Here is a 20,532-nt window from a genome sequence, read left to right on the forward strand (position 1 = left end):
AATATTTAGAACTGCAAAATGCTACTCTAAGTTCAAGTTAAATTTAATTCATGTCATAAAATTATTTCAAAATTCATCATGTTAAATTACACGGTGCAGGTGTAAAATTCGATACCGACCGTTTCTCAATTTTAACCACTATTAATATTATGCACAATATTATGGTTCACTCATAGGTATAACCACAGAATATAACGAATTCATCCCGATAAAATTGGCAATATCGTATTTTTTATACTAGCATGAGTTATTGTAATTTTCTAAGCTCTAGCTATTTCAACGGACTTTCATATTTCATGTTTCCTCCACGCAAGAGTCCTATTGCTCGTATCAAATGCAAGAATTTTCAAAAAATACCTACTTTTTACGATGTTTATATAGGTACTTTTTAAGATGACGACCTAATTTTTTTAAATTTCATAAGAAGAAAATATTAAAATAAAATGGAGGGTAGATTTTAATTTTTTGTTTTGTAGGTACGTATCTTGTACCTATCATCTTAAAAAAAAAGGTTCCTATCATAATAATAATCACCGAGATAATCACAGAACAAATTAAAGACATTATTCCTTGTCACAATACTGTTCTTAAATGAAGAAAAAAGAGGCTGCCTATTATCAACTATATAGTAAACATGCACCGTAATCCCCCCTATTATAAGGCAGGAAAGAAAGAAAAGAAAAAAAACATCCCAACATAATATTTATTGGTACAGTTTGTTCAAAATATTGAATTTACAAAAACATATTATCATTGAATCCTGGTGGTGGTAGATGATCAGCATCTGGGGGTGGTGGCCTTCTCCTTGGCATTGGCCCTACTCCCGGCGGTCCGAAGGGGTCGAAACGTGCACCGGGAGGAACGGCGCCCCTGCAATATAGCATGTATATCGAACTGGATAAAACAGCCATTTCATTTATAGCCTAGGCATATTATTAAACTACGCCGTTCCATAAACTTATCTTAAAAGACACGCCATTGTTATATAAAACGGTACTGTGGTATATCATTCAGTTTCAAGAGCCAGGCTATTAATGAAACAGGTGAATTTAACCTTCATCCACCAGACAAACTTAGTCTGTATTTATAGCAGAATAACATTTGTATAACAACAAATAATAAAAATAATAGAAAAAACAAATTACCGAGGCAATCCACCAGGAATTCCAAGTCCAGGATTCTCAATATCCCTGCGAGGTCCAAATGGGTTGAAGATCATGCCGCTGCCGCCTGGGGCAAAGGGATCTAAATCTGAGCGACCTACATTTGGCAGATTTGCTGACGGCAATTCCCTGTGAAAACAATAATGTTTAGTAGACACTTATTTATGTGGATGCTTTTATAAAATAATAATGAATCGCCAAATGTCTTGCTTAGCGTAAAACTCGAGAAAAACTTGACCCATTCATCACATTTTTTTATGTTTTTGTCAACGGAATACATAACATAAGTAAGATTCTTAAGAGGACAAAACATGAAAAAGTCAAAGGTTTAGAACAATGTCTGCTGGTTAACAATAAAGTTGTTTTAATCATTATTTAGAACACATACCTATTATATTTGTTTTGCCATGTCTAATTGATATCAATATTTTTTCTAAGATAAAAAAAGAAATGTACTTTTTAAGATATATTTGCAATCTTCTACTGGTCTTCTTGTTGATAACATTGCTACAATATTATTTGAGACTTACCATAGGTGAGTATCAGGATTGACACGTGGAATTCTTATGGGCTCATCGCTGGCTACTCTGAGACCGGAGCCAACTACAATAACAATTTATTTTTTATAATTTTTGTATAATTTGAATTCATACATCATTGTAACGAATAGCCAAATATTTATTCATAAATATTTTTTTTTAAATTGTTTTTATAAAATAGAACATTGTAGAGCTTAAAAGTATTTATAGTCCTTTCCACCTAAGATGATTTCTGTGACACATCGATTTTTGACACGTGTAGAGATGTCTTTACTGAAATCGTATCAATTGTTTCCGATAATCGATAATATTTTATATGGAAATGAAATCGATTTGAATAAAGTACCAAAATTAGTTTTTGCGGCATTTCGCCAACAATTAACTAAGGAAACAGCTTAGCAAACAACAGCAAAAAAAAGTCAACAATAACAATTAGTAACAATAACAGAATACCACGTAAAGTATCAATATAAAAATGCAACTTGTATACAAGGCTGACGCACTCATACAGACGATTGACTCGATTGACAAACGATCACAAGATGGGCGCCGATTATATGTTTTCCAACTCTATGATTTTTCAACGATCCATTTCATGTACACAAATTGCGTAGGTATTATATTTTTGTGTTATTTTATTTTATTTTTCATTATATTCAACTAAACAATACTGTTTTTGATTTATAAGCTTAAGATGTGTCATTTTTATATTTTTGGTAATAATGCCGCCATAAAATAAAAATATTATGCACTAAAATTATTTTTGCGTTTTAAACATAAAATACGTAATTCGGAACACGACGAAGTGTCACAGGAATCATCCTACGTGAAAAAGACTATAAAAGCTTTAAAAATTCTTAGGATTTGACAGGTTTTGCAACAAATAACACCTTTTTAAATTATTTTTAAATTGAGATAAGCTGGTAAGTAAAGGGAAGATTATAATGTACTTACCACCTGTCTGTGTTTGTATGCTTATTGTAGATCTCTCAGTGAGAGTGTCTATGAGATCTCTTTTTACATTGAACATTAGATCTTTGTAATTCGGCAACATTTTGTCAATAGGACCACTTGTGCCTTTCACAGTGTCTTCTGTTTTAACGGCAACATTTGATACGGCTAGATCTTCTGACCTCTGTACAAATTGTAATAGTATTAAAACTAAATAAATCACTGTTATCATAGTTGGTACAATGAAAGACAATCTGAATAACTAGTCTATCAAAATAATATGTTTTGTGATTGCTTCTTAGTTAAGTTTAGATGAGTTACACAATTGTAGTCTATATAAAAACAGAGTTAATATTATTGTAGGTAGGTACCTATGACTCACAAACATGTTTACGAAGAATGTTGACTTAAAGAATAATTTATCTACAGAAAATTACATGCACATTTTTTATTCATTACCTACCATTAAATTCACAATAAGATTTCCATCAGTATTTAAGCCATGCAGAATGTACAATTTATCATCTAAAATGTAGCGAAGTGTGTAATTATCATTGTCATTCCAACCAGTTGGTAGAACTTCACTCTTTACTTCATCTCCAGATAGTGTTCGCTGTAAAATATTAAACACGAAATGAGTGAAATGTAAGTGGTGAAAATAAGGTTTTAAATGCTTCTCAAGATCTGATCAATGCAATTTTACCTCGTCGCCGACCCCGATATTTCTGAAACCTCTTTTCGTTAAATTCCAATGAATAAATGCGATTATAATATCAGATTTCCTTTTTACATCTTTCTCAACTGTCTTGAAGGTTAAATCCCACCCGAACAAAGGATCAGACGCCATCAGGCCGAATGTGACACCCAATTTAATTGGTTTATAATAAAAACACCACTGTTTTGTTTCGGAAAAAAGTTGTTTTCGCAAATAAATAATTAACTTTTCGATTTTCTAATTGTCATGGCTCATGCCACAACAGCTGTCAAGTGTCAACTGTCATCATGTGAGCTGAACAATGAAGCTGTATGTGAGCTTGATGTGAGCTGAACACATATATTACTTAGGTCTACGGTATTCAATATTGTCCAATTATTACAAATATGATTATAAAACTATACCATAGAATGAGTAAATAATACTCCGTCTATTTTTTTTGTACTTTCAGACGTACAGTTGTAGGTACAGTACAGTGCAGCACATGTTTTACATAGGTATGTGAAAAAATGAACACTTCTCTTTGGTTGTTGGCAATACCGCAATAGGTATTTGCAAACGTCAAATTTATGTCAAGTTGTAAAGCAGTCGAAAAACAACATGGCGGGCAGTGTCATCTCGATATCGTCGTGAATATAACGTGAAATAATGATTATTATTGTTTTAGAATATGGGTGAATATGTGCAATAATTTATTAAACATTGATGTGAAAAGTGTTGTGTTTTGATAATTTTTGTGATAATAAAGTGTTAAAATGGCCTCGGATAAGATCAAAGTTGCTGTGCGGGTTCGTCCTTTTAACAGGCGAGGTAAGCTGGTTTCGTGCTAGTAATAAATAAAAAATACGATCATACAGGTGACTACGTATGCCTGTTTTATCTGCGTATCGAATTTAGCTTTGATAAATTGTTAAATTGGGGTTTTTGGTTATATATCTTTCAATTACACTCCGACCATCATTGTTTTCAAGGGAACTGGTAGACTTTGAAGCTAAAAAGTTCAGAACCAATAGCTATTACATAAAGGCTACAGTAGCTCAGTAATGCGTGAATTAATTTTTTCATGAGTTTTGCCAATAGTGTCTTAGTCAGACTTAAAAATGAGTAAAATGTTTTATCGTATCGATTGTAAATAAATACCTATTGTATTTCCATGACGGAACTGTACATTCAGGTTATTATTATCTAATTTATACCATTTAGTTAATAAGTCTTGATATAACCAAGAGTAATTCTTGGATTTCAAGTTATTTTAATCATAGCATAGGTACCTACCTACCTACCTAATTATCTACAATATTTTCGTAAAATCCTATCGTGCCTATATTTTATATTTAAATTAAATTTAAGTTAAAATACTTAACAATAAATGTACTGTAGGTATTAATAAATATTCTACTGCTTCATATCAAATTTTTTCTTGTTTAACCAAACAATTATTATATGTACATACTAACCTAGGTACTTCATACTGATACCTATTAAAAAAATGTTGCTACTCTTATCTCGCTTAGGTTTAATTTAATTATTTTAATTTTATCCAGTTTTTACTGGAGAAACGATCATGTCAAATGTTTCATTTACTCATTAATCTTATCTGTATCAATTTCCAGTTGTTTTATCGTAAGATTATGTGTTAGTCTGTAATTTATTGCCAAATAGCGTTTTATTATAATATTGGGTACTTTCGAATTTACCTACCTATGTATTAAATCTCTTCTGTTAGACTGATTTTCGTAACAAGTACGCCAACCTAACACCCTTCGCCCTTTTGAAGCTGAGAAACATAGACCAATTAAATAAGCAAATTTCGTAATCTCATCTACCTAGGTAGGAGGTGTTGATTTATCTTTCAAACGACGATCGATATAGCCTCCGAGTTGGGATGCGAACATACAACCGACCAATATAATTCCGTTATGCATACGCCTATTTCAATACGACGGTCTAGTAAAACCGGATTTTGAAGAGAATCGCCACCGACATACAGACCGACCTCGTGTTGAGTCATTGTTGCAGTGCACGTAGGTATTGCTAAATCTAACCAACCGATGTTTACGATTGTATTTTGCACCGATCGGCAATAAATTTCTACAAGACCGCGATGTTATTAAGCCAAAATGACCGTTGGATAACCCTCTTCTATTCATTAACATTTTTCTACAATTTCCCCTAAAACAACGCATTAGCATAGATAATATTGTGAATAATAACGATTACGCAACTTGTTTGATACCTATTTAAGCGTTTCGTCACCTCAGAAATAACGCTCGTGTTTAATTTTCTTGAAAATATTGATAAAATACATTTCCAATTAGCAGCTACGTACAATCGTCGTGTTCGTAACACATTATGACATCATCAATAAATGTATGTATGTATACTTTTATAGCATACCTAGTCCTCGTGAATACATCTAACGAAAAGCAAATAGGTAAACAAGTTAGGTAACCTAACGCTCGCTTTCAGTGTTTCTTATGTCGGAGTTGTGGTAGAGCTGCTGAATAGCCTTGAAAAATATTCCATACAATATGTACATAAACGTATTTTTTCAGTAACAATTATTGCGTAGGTAATTTATCGTGTTTTCTGAACGGATACAATTTTGTGATCGATGTCACATGGTCTTTGTTTAAAAACTGGTTGTAACCTCGTCATGGCTTTCAAAACTATTATATATTACTTAGGTATATATATGTTACAGGAAATGTATGTAATCCGTCATTGTATACAATTCCTAGGAAATGTATACAATTCCTAAAATCGTACGGAAATGTGTGAAATAAATTATTTTATACACATTTCCTAAATAGCTATCGGAAATGTAAAACATTTAAGATATTGATATGTCGTAGGCAAGTTGTATATAATCTGACCGTTTACAAACGGTCGGCATTTTGTAGTAACTATGCCGATAATTCGTAATCAGAAATTTTTGGTTTGGATAAGGGGGTGGGTTAGGTTAGGTTCGTGTTTTTTAAAACTACACAGAAATAGGAGCCCCACGAAGTGGGGCTCCGTAGGCTCACGACCGTCTTTTTGTAGAATTTTAGAAAAAGACGAATTTTCGGCATATTAAAACAGCTAGCCGTAATGTAATACGGCGGATTGTACAATCCGACTGCGCCAAATATACGCGAGGACAGCGGGACGAGGGGACTGATTACTTGCAAAATGAAAATTTGATTTTATAAGAATAAATATAAGTTGATTTTGTGATATTTACGTTAAAAGTTAGATACATAGTTGATTTTTAAAATGTTAATTAGTAAGATATATATGAACATCATATTATTACAAGTTTACGGTATGACTGTTACCCGAGAGCCGTCGGTTGTTGACCGCTCGAGCCGTCGCTATCAACCGCTCGAGCGGTTGATTTTTTTTACTAGTCAAGTCATTGATTTTCAGGGGAGGAGCGAGCCGTCGACGGCTCTAGCGCAGTCAACGGCTCGAGCAGTCAGTGTATGCCTCACGACCGCTCGCAAGCCGTCAACGGCACGGTGGAATTTCGTCATGCAGTTGACGGCTTGAAGCGGTCGCGACGGCTCGAGCCGTCACGTGTACGGCGGTGAATGAATGCCTATAGTTCACCGCGCGGTCGCGGCTTCAAGCGGTCGGTCTCAACTGCTTGAAGCGGTCCGTGTACGGCCGCCCTAAGAGCTATAATAAAAAAATAACAACGTGTTTTATTACAGAAAGCATTTACTTTACACATTTCCTAATACGATATAGGAATTGTATACAATTCCTAGGAAGATTATACATTTCCTAGGATATGCATGCATTAAATAGTTTTTTATACAATATTTTATACATTTCCTAAATGGTATCGGAATTGTACACATTTCCTAGGAATTGTATACAATTCCTTGATTTCATACATTTCCGGTAACATATATAAAACAAATTAAATATGAATAGGTAACATAATTTTTCTAATGTTAGGCTATCTCAACAATCAATTCAACAAAGAATTAAATTACTACATCATTTACTACGCCATACACACAGTAGCGACTCATTGACATGGGAACACAAATAAAAAACCAACTAACATATTATGTTTCCGAAAGCGGAAGCTGGGTTTTATCATGTGTCGGCCACAATCACGTGTGATTGTTTATCTAAATGTTTACTGGTTTGTTGAACGGCCCCTCTGCAATTAATTACCTACCTACTAACTACGATTTTCCTTGAAACCCCGTGTCTATTTTTCGTGTAGCACCCCCTGCATCATTAATGTTCTTGCACATTCAGTATGTTTTTTACGAAATAGTACATACATACTAGTAGGAATTTCCTTTTATAAAAGAGAGTAGTTCGGCAATTCTAAGCACATTTTGCCAGGAAAAAAGTTGAGCCACGATTCAGAATTTGTTGTGTATGCTGAAAACACAAGTAAAACCATTCTTGAATACTAATTATTGCAGCATTTATAACATTTTATTCTCTTCGTACGATATTTACATAAAATGTCTTTGACCTGCGCCTGCGCATAATCTAAAGTAAAATACTTATAGGTTTGACTGTGTTTACGATTGATAACGTATAACAGTGTTTACATACAGGTTGTGACATTTGGAATGATAATATTTGTTTTATTTAGTTGCGGCATAATTTCTGAAATTTTAATGACATGAAAATTTTAAATCAATTATTTGTTTTTTTTTCAGAAATCGAACTCGGTACACAATGCGTGGTGGAAATGGAAACCCAGCAGACAATACTGCAAAACCCGCAGTCAACACACGACAAAGAAAGGTATGACTTCAAATAAAAATCAAATGTTCAACAATTTGCTATGTTTACAATTTACATACTTCTAGTATGGCTTTAAAAATGTACAAAAAAAATTGCTGTCAATAAACTTGTACCTATTTCTATCGGATGTAACGTGCAGGTATAATATCAATTACTATAGTTGCGGATGTATTTATAATTGGGGTAGTTTTCGTTATTTCCGTTATTAGTCAAACTTCTATGTTCTATAGTTATTAACAAAGGTGACCTCACCTACCATCCTTGTCCCAGATTAGGAGCACAAGATAAAGAGAAGCACAGTGGAGGGATTGCCTTTATTAGCGTGACGAGGCAATTAACGCCTTCCGCGTGTGTAAGCCTTTATTTTTTTACCTTCGTCCTTGCAGACGTTAGGAACTCTTAATTAAAAACGTTGGCCTACTTGACTAGCGTGTGGAAACAACCCTAACGTTAAGTAATTGCACGTAGCTGTTCTTGATGATGTGACGAGACCGTGAACTGTACTGTGCCAGCTTTTACCTTATGAAACATTTACACAATTGCAAATGACGCTTTTCCAACTATTAAATGTGTGAAGTGTTGAGTTTCAAAGGTTGTTGGATTATGAAGAGACGACAGCAATGTATTTTTCAGATTATAATTATGTATTTCTGAAATCTTATATTAAAGAATAATAGGTATGGATTGTATTATGTAGAAATAAAATTGTATTATGTAGAATGTCTGAGACGCTCTGATTCGTGCGCGTTACCTCGCATTTTTCGCAACTTGAGAGTGCAATGAGCGAATAAAAAAACAGTCTGATTCATATCTTAACACAAGTATTTAATACTACACCTTTTACTATAAATTATTTGTCTGAAACTATTTTTACTAAACATAATAAATCACTTGTTGTTACTGTATAGTGGGTATATTGCTTTCACTTTACTATTAAAGGAAATATACGAGGGCGTTCTACGGGTAACGTAATTTTATGTGGGCAGCAGTCATTAATGTTGTGGTCTGGGTTGGAGTTCTCCTTAACCTACGCGCACGATATATCCGGTTAACTCGCACACAAAAGGCTAGGTATATTATTTGTGTTCTTTTATTCTTTACAAAATTCTTTGCAAAAAATAAACAATGGAATTATTTTTTCTCGCATTATGTAGAGCGCAGCAACAGGACTTACGCACGAGCCTTTTGTTTACAAGGCCTTTTATTTTTAAAACATCATCTGTGTCGACAAAGTGCACTTACCTTTTACGGCGCGGCACCTGGAGGTTAGGAACGGTAGATTAAATATCTTATTCGGCAATAGTACGAGATCCGGCTGCAGGATTAGTGCGTTCATCGGTTTTTTGCTGAAAACCGAATTTTTATGTATATTTATAATTAGGAGAATATATATCGACTAGGTTGCCAGTCAAAATTTGGCCGCAAGCATGTTTAATTAAAATTTTTCTAATCGATTTTTGGGAAAAAAATTCGTTCACTTGTTTTTTGAATAAAATGTAGTCTACATCATGGCAAATGATATAAAGATTCAAAAAAATCACGGTTGCCGCTTTTCACCTGGCCGCAACATCTTGGCAGCCTGGTGCAAACAGGTATGATTTCGATTCATTTTTACGTTCATAACGTACATTTATGAATCATATATCAAATTAAAACTAATTTTTTTCTATTTATTATCATATATGGTTGCCTTATTAAATCCGGCCGCAAATAAGGGTTGCCGGCTGTTAAAAATTATAAATATTTACGCCTATTAACGTAATGGCACCGAATACCGACCGCTGATTGATATGGCTAAATGAATCCTTTAAAAGATAAATTAAATACTCTAGAGGTCATAAGAAAAAATGATATTATAAAAGATTACGAACTTATATTTTAAAATATGCACATAATTGTATTTCATAATGGCTTTTTATTACCTAAATTTGGATTTTAACTGTCACGACTGGAAATTAACTGAAAGCACCATTTTCCGACCGACTGAGTACAAATACACGTGTTTCCGACCACTGAGTAGCTAGATTCCGACCAGTCAAATATTTTCTACTAAAATCAACTTTATGATAATAGAAATACAATGGAAATTCGTAAAAACCCGTTTCGTCTTTTCACTGCATCACGCGTGGACCGATTTCGATAATTCTTTTTTTATTATATTACTTGAAGTACGAGGATGGTTCTTATGGAGAGATATTTTAAATATGTACCACGGGCGAAGCCGGGGCGGACCGCTAGTTTTAAATAATATTTGAGCATTTATTATAATAACAAAAACTAACTCTATGTTAGACTGTAGTAGTTTAAAATTACATTTACTCAAACTCAAACTCTTAATATGCCTCACTGGTCATCCACACTAAATTAGAATTTCCCATTGACTACTTTGCCCAATTCTAAAATCCATTTCACCAAAAGTATTATTTCAGCTAATGAGAATACTTCAGCCTCTTTTTTATCACTCATGATGATGACCTGAAATAAACGCATGCAATTTCACTCAAGCACAGCGCAAGCAAAAGCAACCCAGTTGGACGGAAACAGGGAAATATATCGCACCTAGATTCCGACCAAACCTAAATTTGCGTAATAAAGCCTCTAAACCGAAATTGATATTCATTTTTAGTTCATTTCTATTTCATATGTACACTTATAAAGATCTCACAATTTCGTAGTTATGCAATTATGTATCATAAACGTAAAATATAGGGGTTTTAAACCAGACCGGTCTTTGTAAATGAATAACGAAAAAATCAAAAAAGAGTGTCAGTTAAAACGTATATTACAAATAATCCATTAAAGTTAGCATTGGTCGCATACAGGTGTAGTATGTGAGCATAGCGTTTAGAATAAATAACTTAATACGAAACCTCCACAAAACAACATGCATAATAGATAATTACCTTCTTTTACAAAGTGCGAAATTCCGTTTACCGACCGATTCGGTCGGATTTCGGAATGTTGTTATTTTGAAAAGCTCCTCATTCCGTCCATAATTATTTGTCCAAAAAAACTTATAAAAACACGCTATCTTTGCATGTATATTTTAAAATTAATAATTTAAAACACCAATAAAACGTTCAAAGTAAATTAACCACAAACTTACCAGAGTATTTAGCGTAAAAATCCAAATGTTTATTTTCACCGTTTTATGTTTTTTTCGCATTCAATTCAATACAAACTACACCCTCGCCTAGCTTTTCTTGGATTGACGAAATGTCGGTTAAAATTTGAAACCCAATTTTGGACAGATGACGTACGATAAGTGATTGAATCGAAAGCCTTCAGTTTCACGAGTGTCGCGCGTATTTTAAACGTTTTATCAAATAAAAATCAAAATGGTCGGATAGAGGAGGCTAGTCGGAAACCGGTGCCGTTACGTTAGTACACCGACGCATTCGCGTGCGGCAGCGAAACAACGAGAAAAAGAGAGGATCGGCTGTTAATTATATTAAATCAATATTACTTTTTAAATTTGTCATTTTGAAAAGGACGACATATTTTCTTTCACTCAACCTTAAACATTCAACATCTTTAACAGCCGGCAACCCTTATTTGCGGCCGGATTTAATTAGGCAACCATATATAATAATAAATAGAAAAAAATTAGCTTTAATTTGATATATGATTCATAAATGTACGTTATGAACGTAAAAATGAATCGAAATCATACCTGTTTGCACCAGGCTGCCAAGATGTTGCGGCCAGGTGAAAAGCGGCAACCGTGATTTTTTAGAATCTTTATTTCATTTGCCGTGATGTAGACTACATTTTATTCAAAAAACAAGTGAACGAATTTTTTTCCCAAAAATCGATTAGAAAAATTTTAATTAAACATGCTTGCGGCCAAATTTTGACTGGCAACCTAGTCGATATATGTTCTCCTAATTATAAATATACATAAAAATTCGGTTTTCAGCAAAAAACCGATGAACGCACTAATCCTGCAGCCGGATCTTAGACTACAAGGTGCAAGTAATTTGAAGTATCCTCAAAGTACTCGATAACTTGTTGGAATATTTTTGTATGAAGAGGTTTCTCCGCTTTGTCTTTTATGTGACCTTTCGTTGATTAAAACAAATGATTGTCCAGTGAAAGTTTTGTATATTAGTTTAGTTGAAAGTCTGGGGATTCTTGATTATTTTGTGTTTATCTATTGGAACACCTACTTATAGAATTGATACGCGAACGCGACGACCTTAAACCGTGACTGTTATTGTTTAATTTCAGTAGAGAAACTTTACCATTTGTATCCATTTGCGTAAACAGTTTTAAAATCGAATTTGCTGCTTTATAAAAGTAAATATTCTCCAATTCCTTCACGGAAATCTATTACGGTTCCAACTCTTGAAGCGCAGATTAAAATCGGAGGAAAATTAAAATGGCTCTTATCTTTTGTACGCCGTTCGTCTTGGAATAATTTCTTGTCACAATTTCGCATTTTCATAAAATCACGTAGCTGGATTTCGCTCAGTTAATTAGCGGTTGTTTATGTAAGAGGCTTTTATTTACCCAATTTGTTATATTAACCAAATCATACTTTCGAAATTCGCGTATTACATAAATTATGTTTGCATGAATAGAATGTAATAAACATGAAAACCAAATTAGAATGCAAATTTGTTAAATAAGCTCATATACGCTAATGTACTAAGTTAAACGAAGAGTGCACTAATTGAATTCTGAAATAAACTTAGAATTTTCAATTGTATTGAATTCTAGGGCAGCGCCCACCATCTTAGACCACATCTTCGCTTACCAACAAGCGAGATTGTGGTCAAACGCTTCCCTATTGTTCATTAAAAAAATCTGTATTTATAAAGACCAAAAAAGTTAAAACCAAAAGTTTTGGGTAGGTATATATGGTTTATGTTCGTACTCGTAAAAATAGTAGGTAACTAGTTAGTTAAACATTCGGTGTTGTGGTTCGATGCTTTGTGGTGGTTTTGCTGCCGGACTCTTCTATCCTATAGGACTACAAAGGCTTTTGTATTCAATTAAATTATACCTATTATTTGAAATTATTCCTATTAAGCATTTAACTTAAACTATTTTCAATGTATTATGTGGAAAAATTTAAAGATTTATAAAAAAAAGACTATAATTGCTTTTATCCATGAGATGAAACTGAATATCAAAGTTTCCTATTATCTTGGTTCTTATCCTACTTCATAAAAAAATGATAATTCCTTTTACATGTTTCTGTTCTTATTTTAGTACATACCTTTATTTTCGTATAATTTTCTTTGAATCAATCACCCAAGAAGTCTTCAAATCGACATGAAATCAAGGTTTTTATAAAGAGTGGCCTTATTGACATAATCGATGGGTACATAAAATAGCTTCGTAGTGGGGCATTCAGGTCAATCAATAGCACGGCGGAGACAGCGTGACATGCTATCATTGCCGTGTAATAGGTAATTATATTTTATAGGGAAAATATAATTTTTCTCTATATTTTATAATATGTGTGCTCTATTTGTTTTAGTTGGATTAATTGAATAGTATGCTCATGGAAACTTGTTTTATTTTTAAAGATGTGGTGGCCGCGAGTTGTTTATTTCGTAACCAGCTTTTGTAAACCTCGCCCTGTAAGCGTGTTCTTTTCATTATTTATGGGGTAGGTTTTTGTTAGATTTTGTTCAAATAGGTCGCTAGTCACGAATTTACCATTTCGGCCTAGAAGGAATAGATTGGGATTCATTTTACATTACTAAACGGACGTTTAATTAGTGTGCAAGTTGATTTCTAGAATTGAACTTTTCCACATACAAACAGGAATCATTATATGATGTGCATGAGGTTGATTACATATCATATTCCTAATATTCCTTCAATTGGGCATATCTGATACAAATTGTCGTGGCCGTCAATGTGTTGCAATTCTATGATTTTTTATATTCAGGTTTTATTTGCTTACTTTATGATCAATGAATGAAGTAGGTAGGTGGTATTCGGAACGGTGCACGGTGACTAACGGACCGGCGTGGGATTTAGATCGTATCCACTTACAAGCTTAATTTAACAGTGAAAACTTTTACTAAAGAATACAGATTGCAAATACGATGTGACAAAACGGCTTATGAACTGAGTTCTTACTAAAAGTAACTGTATTTGAACAGGGATTTATGAACTCAGTTTATTCTTATAAATACCCAGATATGTACAGTGTTGGAACTTATTTTTGCTTCTAAAGTGTATAATTATAAATTCCTACTAAAATTATTATTAATGCGAAAGTTTGTGAGGATCGATGTTTGTTACTCTTTCACGCAAATGCAACTGAACCGATTACAATGAAATTTGGTATGTAGGTAGCTGAAGAGACAAAATAAGATATAAGCTACTTTTTATCCGGAAATCCTACGCTAACATGAACTATGCGGGTTTTTCTTTGAAAACGCGGGCGAAGCTGCGAGCGGAAATCTAGTGCTCACATTTCTCTAGTGGCTTCGTTCTTCGTGTATTATGAACTATTGAACGTTCTATGAAATTGAGTTGAAATTAACATTCACAGTTTCAAAACTAACTCATATACCTCGTCCCAGGTCATAGTAATGCTTGCATCAGAATTTATTAGCTAACTTTGACTTGTCGTGGTATGAACGGATGCTTTAAATATACTGATTACAGTACATTTAAAGCATCCGTTAAAATTATAATTTATTATAGTTATATATATAATTATAGTTAAAATTATTTAACAGTAAATGCTGCCCCCTACACCGTCAGCTCACCCCCCACTTTTGAGGACTTTCGATATGTTCATCTGGACATGTCAAGGAATAACTGTAGCGATTTTCAAAACTACACGAATTATTTCCGCTGATTTTATTAATTTTCTCAGACTATCAAATCAAAATGCTCTATCAGTTCCAAACATTCTTTAATAAATTTAGTGCTTGTTACATATAAACCATTTATAAATACCCAAACATTTAATTTTAATACCTAAATGATGAGTAAAGTAACAGTTAAGAATAAAAAATATTAGTACTTAAATAAAAAAAAAAAAAAAACTTTTCAATCTCTATGACAATGCAAGCACGGGTTGCACTTGATGAATGTAAGCTCTTCGTTCCATTCGGTTAATTGCTTCTACTGTTAAGAGTTATGAGAGAGCACTTTGATGGCGCTTAGTATACACTATACAGATAGTGTCTGTTGCGAACTCGATTGGCACGCTCCGAAATTCTATTTAGCTCTGATATGAGTGAATGAACGATAATTTCGATCTTTGTTTTGGAATCTAGATTGCAGTATTATCTATTGGAAAATTTTGATTATCTGTATTGATGGTGTTAGTTTTTTGCACGTTAATAGGGTTACGTTTATCTAGCAATAGTGAGTTCTACAACTTGATAATTGGCAGAATGTTTCCTTAGTCACCTTATCGAAAGCAGTCTTATGTCGGAACTAAATACGACTACTTGATGCCTTTTTTAAAAGGATTAATAGATTTTAATGTATTATTAATCGGAAAAGCACGATGTTATCTTTAGCCAATTCTTACGTGCTTCAAAGTTGCAGTGGCCACGATCGATCCAAGACCATTAGCAACTAAACTTACACACTCTGACCTTTGCCACATAAGTAATTCCAACCTTTGGCGTGCACATGTAATTACTAGACCTGCAGAGCGAAGTTTGCCTATGCAGAGTATATTTGCGAGAATACCCTTGAATTAATTAAGCTTACGAGAGTAAACGGAACGTGCGCAATTTCGGCACTGCTATGTCTAGCTTTCTATGATAATGTAGTGATTATCTACTCTAAGGCTAATAGATTATGTTCGAACGTCGATGGGTGTTCAGGGAGATTGATCTACCAATTTGCTAATGCCTTTCTTTTAGCGATGAGTCATCAGTGAATTGAGTGAGCCTGTTATTAGAGGGCATTTATGTCGAATTGATGGCTGACGATGTTATATGTATCGGACAATTTTTGCAATGGAAGATACACAAATAATGTTTTTTTTCGTCATATCGCCGACATTCACATGTCATGATCATATTGTGAAAATGGCCAAATTCACAGTTGTGTAAAAATACCAAGCCGGTGGATGCGTGTTGCCTAATGCATCAAACCAATGAATAATTAATTTTAATTGGTCCAAAATATGACTAACATTAACGTGTAACACTTAATGAGCACAGTCAGTGGAAATCGATTTAGATCACCATTCAGAATTGTTAGAATTGAAGTAGGCGATAGATAAGACTAGTAGATTACTTGAAGTTATTCAGAGACGCCAATTTGTGATATCGTCTTTCGTAAGATTACAGATAAAACTTTATTCACAGTGATTTTGATTGAGTTGATATTCGGAGAATATAGAGGTGTTCAATTTCATTTGAAGCTCATGGATGGGGCCAAAGTAATCCGATAGATAGATGAAATGACAATGGAAATTCTGTGTAACGTAAAGAGGAGCGACCCATATTTCGGGCCTGTGAGACCGCACATGAAATTAATGGGTAGGGATTGAAACTAGACTATGTATGACCGCAATTGAGAAATGTTAACATTAGCATAAATATGTGGATCTCGATTAAGGTTGTTCGTGTGGAAATGGGTTATAATCTGTTTTGTGCGTGTGTGTGTATGTAAGTAACACACGTAGTACTGTGTAGGCAGGTGTACCGATACGATATAATCATGCTAATTTGGCTACAATCGGAATCTAGATGGAGAAATGATGTTCTATTTTTACATGTGCTTAAATTTTATCGTTAAGTATTATATATTGAAGTATTTTTGTCTGTAGAAGATAAGCCGAAAAATAATGTTGATGAATTGCAATTTTTAATATCTTGAACGTAAATTATCATAAATTCTATCACAGCAAAGACCTTCAGAATTTTTTTTATAAAGTGTTATATAAGAGGTGGATGGACTTTTTTGTTATTTGTAGATCTTGCTTGAACCTCCGATGAAAGACCAATGATAACGTTCCATTGATGTTACAGGCTACAGTCCTCAATACCTTTTATCAAAACGCCAAGGTTGGATATTGATCTAAAATTCTTATTTTCGAAGGGTCGTTTTTGAACCTTTTCATATTTAAAGAATTGTATCGAGTTTTAGATAGTTACTCAAAATTGATCACGTTCATTGATTTAATACTCAATATAAACTCTTTATTTTCTTCAGTTTTTGTGAAAAGATGAGACTCAGAAACAGTGAAGAAATGCAGCATATTTAAAATACAGAAAACGTTAAGTTCTTCTAAATTATTCATACATAATAAGGGACATAATTATTTTGCTTTGCCGTCTCGTATTGAAGTAAAGGTCATAGATTTATACTTCTCAAGTTATTTATAAATATTACATACTATTATGAACATGTATAACATTTTATTAAATCACATATGAGTAGTGTTAACGTTGTTTCAAATGGTTTCCAAATTGATAAATAATTTACATTTGGTTTCTTTTACTTTGAAAAGGTATTCATTAACAAGCGAAATTTCTTACTCAATTTTCCAAAACGGTTCACTTTTGAAGGAGCTATAGCTATACTATACAATATATAATATACTAAAACAAAGGTAAGATTGTTCCAAGCGCTGGTGTCACGCCGGTTTCATCAAGCCGAGTGCTCCAAGATGTACAGTATTGCGGCCCATTCGGCTTTATGGCGGTTGTGAAAGTCCCGCACTATTTATACGGACGTTTGGAAACTGTGATAATTTAGATTTATAGCTGGAGTCGGTGGGTGTACTGTTGTTATATAATAGTAGGTATATTTTGATAGGTTAGTATTATATATGTATTTAGATAGTTAGTAAGTCTGTGGATCTTAGTTACCTATGTCGCTTTCTTCATGGACGTTATGGCGTTATGGCGTCAGCGTCTCAATTTTAGATCTTGGGTCCATGCCCTGGTGAAACACGAATAATACCACGTAAAATTTGAATGTGCATTTTTCAACTATACAACGGACTTTGTTGATAGTCAATTATTATAATTCCACTAAAAAGATTCAGATTGATTGTCTAGATGTCGAAATGAAAATCACCTTTTCAAAATTAATTTCATATTTAATTAATCTTCTTTTGTCTCGCGTTAAATTTACTTCTTTATTGCAAAATATTTACTAATTAAGGCGCATCATAATAATTATACTTATATAATATATATACTTAGCTTGTTTTATTGATAGTAATTGTACTTTACAATGAATAATAAACATTGTGTATAGCCTGTACTTGATCATTATTATTTTCTCAAGCGTATCTGTATCTAACAACCAACGTAAGAAGAATACCATTTATGCAATTATCGTGTCCCACAAGTTCATTAACATTAAAGTTATCCTGAAATAAACAACATAATGGAAGATATCACGTTAGCATGATTCAACCGTTACTCCAGATCAACCATTTTAAACCTTACGTATATAAACCTAAAGTTTGAAATAGGTTATCTTAAAAATGTAGTTAGTTGATACTGATTGACGATTGTGGACTTGGCATCGATTTTGCAAACTTCATGGAACGTAAGTTCTTGGAACTAGCTCGGGATCAATTTGAAATTTAAATCAGTTTTCATTCAATTGTGGGTCTTGGTCGATCGTGGTGCATCATTCATGCTAGTTGGCATGGTGAATTATATTTATAGGTACCTATATGTATTATGTGCTGGGTTAGGAACGCCCGGTGGTCGAATGTCGACCATCTGGTTTTAACCGCTTTCAATTGGTTTTCAATTATACGGATCGTGATAAAAATTAGGTTTGACCAATCTATGTTGTAACGTTATGAATATAATGATGCATACAGTATCATCGCCACACGTGAAAGAAGGAAAAAATACTTGTAGAATTCGTAAAAAAGGCGATTTACTGTGTATTAAATAAAGGTCATCTAAAGCAATTAAAAATCGTTTATTGGTTATTATTAATTTCTCAATAGTAAATTGAATTTAAAAGTTTCATTCGAACGCAGAAAACGTTATTGAATACAGCTAACATAGAACTCAACGATCAAATAAATTAAACTTGATAAAATCAAATTAGAAAATATAATTTGCTCTTCTTTCGCAAAGATGTTTGTTTAATAAAAATGAATTTAATTAAGCTCGCTCGGCTAGGCTTGTCTTTGTCGTGATGGAAACGTGCTTTATAGATTGATTGTAATTAAAGGTGTGTTATTACTGCGATCGTTGTTTGAGGGATGGGTCGTGGTTGCTATCGCGATGTAAACCCGCGGTTTTATTGTCTTTGTAGGCAATATTGTAGGGAGTCGTCGTAAAATAAATTAAACCAAGAAATATACAGAAGAGAGATAATATTGATTCAGTAAGGACGGAAAACCTGTCGACCAATAAAACTCTTGGAGATAGTGGAGTATTTCTGTATGGTTTGCTCGAACATTTTCTGGTTTACCTAAAGAGTTTTATTGCATTGAAAACTCTATATTATGGTAGCATTATTGGCTAACATAGGAGGTATTTTTACTGAAACCATCTCAGGTAGGAATAAATAGACATTTTTTTAAACTTATAGGTATAAAGTAGGATAAAAAAAAGTTCTTTGTTGGTCGATTGTCAACTATTACTATTGGACTAACTACTAAGTAGTATCCGCTTGTAATCCGCCAAGGGTTGGAAGAATTATAGAGATTTTCATTTTTTCTTTCCACCAAGTTTTATATATTTTCACATACTTACTTTGTATCGCAGCTCTAAATCACAACGACTCTGTTACCTTGAACTTTAGAGAAGATACAGGGAATAAGTTTCGTTCATTTTATGAAAATTTGATGTTAACACCGTCATTTCATGTTTGTTTCCTCCAAACGTATCATAAATATGAGAACGTTATTTTAGTCAGACTAGTGTAGCGACACCTCGCTCTGAATCGCGCAAACGAAATGTTTCGCTACAGAGCTATATATACAACTTTCCGACATCATCCATTGGGGCCTTCACGGCCGGCCAGTCGAGTAGACTGGTCGAGGATCCTCCCTTTTTCGATGGAGGAATTCCACCTTCCTTCCTCCACACTAGCTTCATGTGTAAACAATTTCTTTTTGTCTTTTTGTTATAAAATTTAAAGGTATCTTTGTGGTAATCTCTATTTATTGGTTACTGATATCTAAATGAAATAAAATATCATAAATTCTAGTAATCATTAGCAGTGTAACCAACGTAATATAGTAAAAGGAACATTTTTCATGTTCTACATTGAGGTATATTTCTGCATTATATTGCATACACATTAAATTGTTTTACACTCAGTATTCATATTAAGTTTCTCTATTTACTTTAAATCATCAAAACATGCATGATTCACGATCTCTAATCTATACAAGCGTAGGAGAAGCCTTGATATTAAAAGCAAGATAAATATTTTGATATAGAATTTTTATTACGCGATTAAAATTAAAACATAC

At 33.4% G+C, this 20,532-nt stretch overlaps 2 protein-coding genes across 15 annotated transcripts in view; one reads left to right on the forward strand and one right to left on the reverse strand.

Moving 5' to 3' along the window:
• Nucleotides 1-689: 689 nt before the first annotated feature.
• Nucleotides 690-3,647, reverse strand: LOC123694167 (proteasome inhibitor PI31 subunit). The gene is made up of 6 exons (XM_045639507.1): nucleotides 3,357-3,647; nucleotides 3,117-3,266; nucleotides 2,657-2,837; nucleotides 1,694-1,766; nucleotides 1,146-1,292; nucleotides 690-870 (listed from the first exon to the last, which is right to left on the reverse strand). The coding sequence occupies exons 1-6, from the start codon at nucleotides 3,498-3,500 to the stop codon at nucleotides 735-737; spliced, it is 831 nt and encodes a 276-aa protein (XP_045495463.1). The 5' UTR covers nucleotides 3,501-3,647; the 3' UTR covers nucleotides 690-734.
• A 312-nt stretch (nucleotides 3,648-3,959) lies between these two features.
• The window catches only part of LOC123694173 (kinesin-like protein KIF13A), a 112,754-nt gene continuing 96,181 nt past the window's right edge, over nucleotides 3,960-20,532 (forward strand). For 9 of the 14 annotated variants that reach the window (XM_045639520.1, XM_045639552.1, XM_045639544.1 and 6 more), the window contains exons 1-2: nucleotides 3,960-4,178; nucleotides 8,045-8,132. In XM_045639520.1, the coding sequence (XP_045495476.1) occupies nucleotides 4,124-4,178; nucleotides 8,045-8,132 (143 nt within the window). In that variant the 5' untranslated portion in view covers nucleotides 3,960-4,123. The remainder of the gene's footprint in view (nucleotides 4,179-8,044; nucleotides 8,133-20,532) is intronic. The other 5 variants (XM_045639593.1, XM_045639605.1, XM_045639600.1 and 2 more) reach the window with 1 other exon arrangement.

The sequence above is a fragment of the Colias croceus genome, chromosome 1 (assembly GCF_905220415.1).
Source record: "Colias croceus chromosome 1, ilColCroc2.1".
Lineage (NCBI taxonomy): Eukaryota > Metazoa > Arthropoda > Insecta > Lepidoptera > Pieridae > Colias > Colias croceus.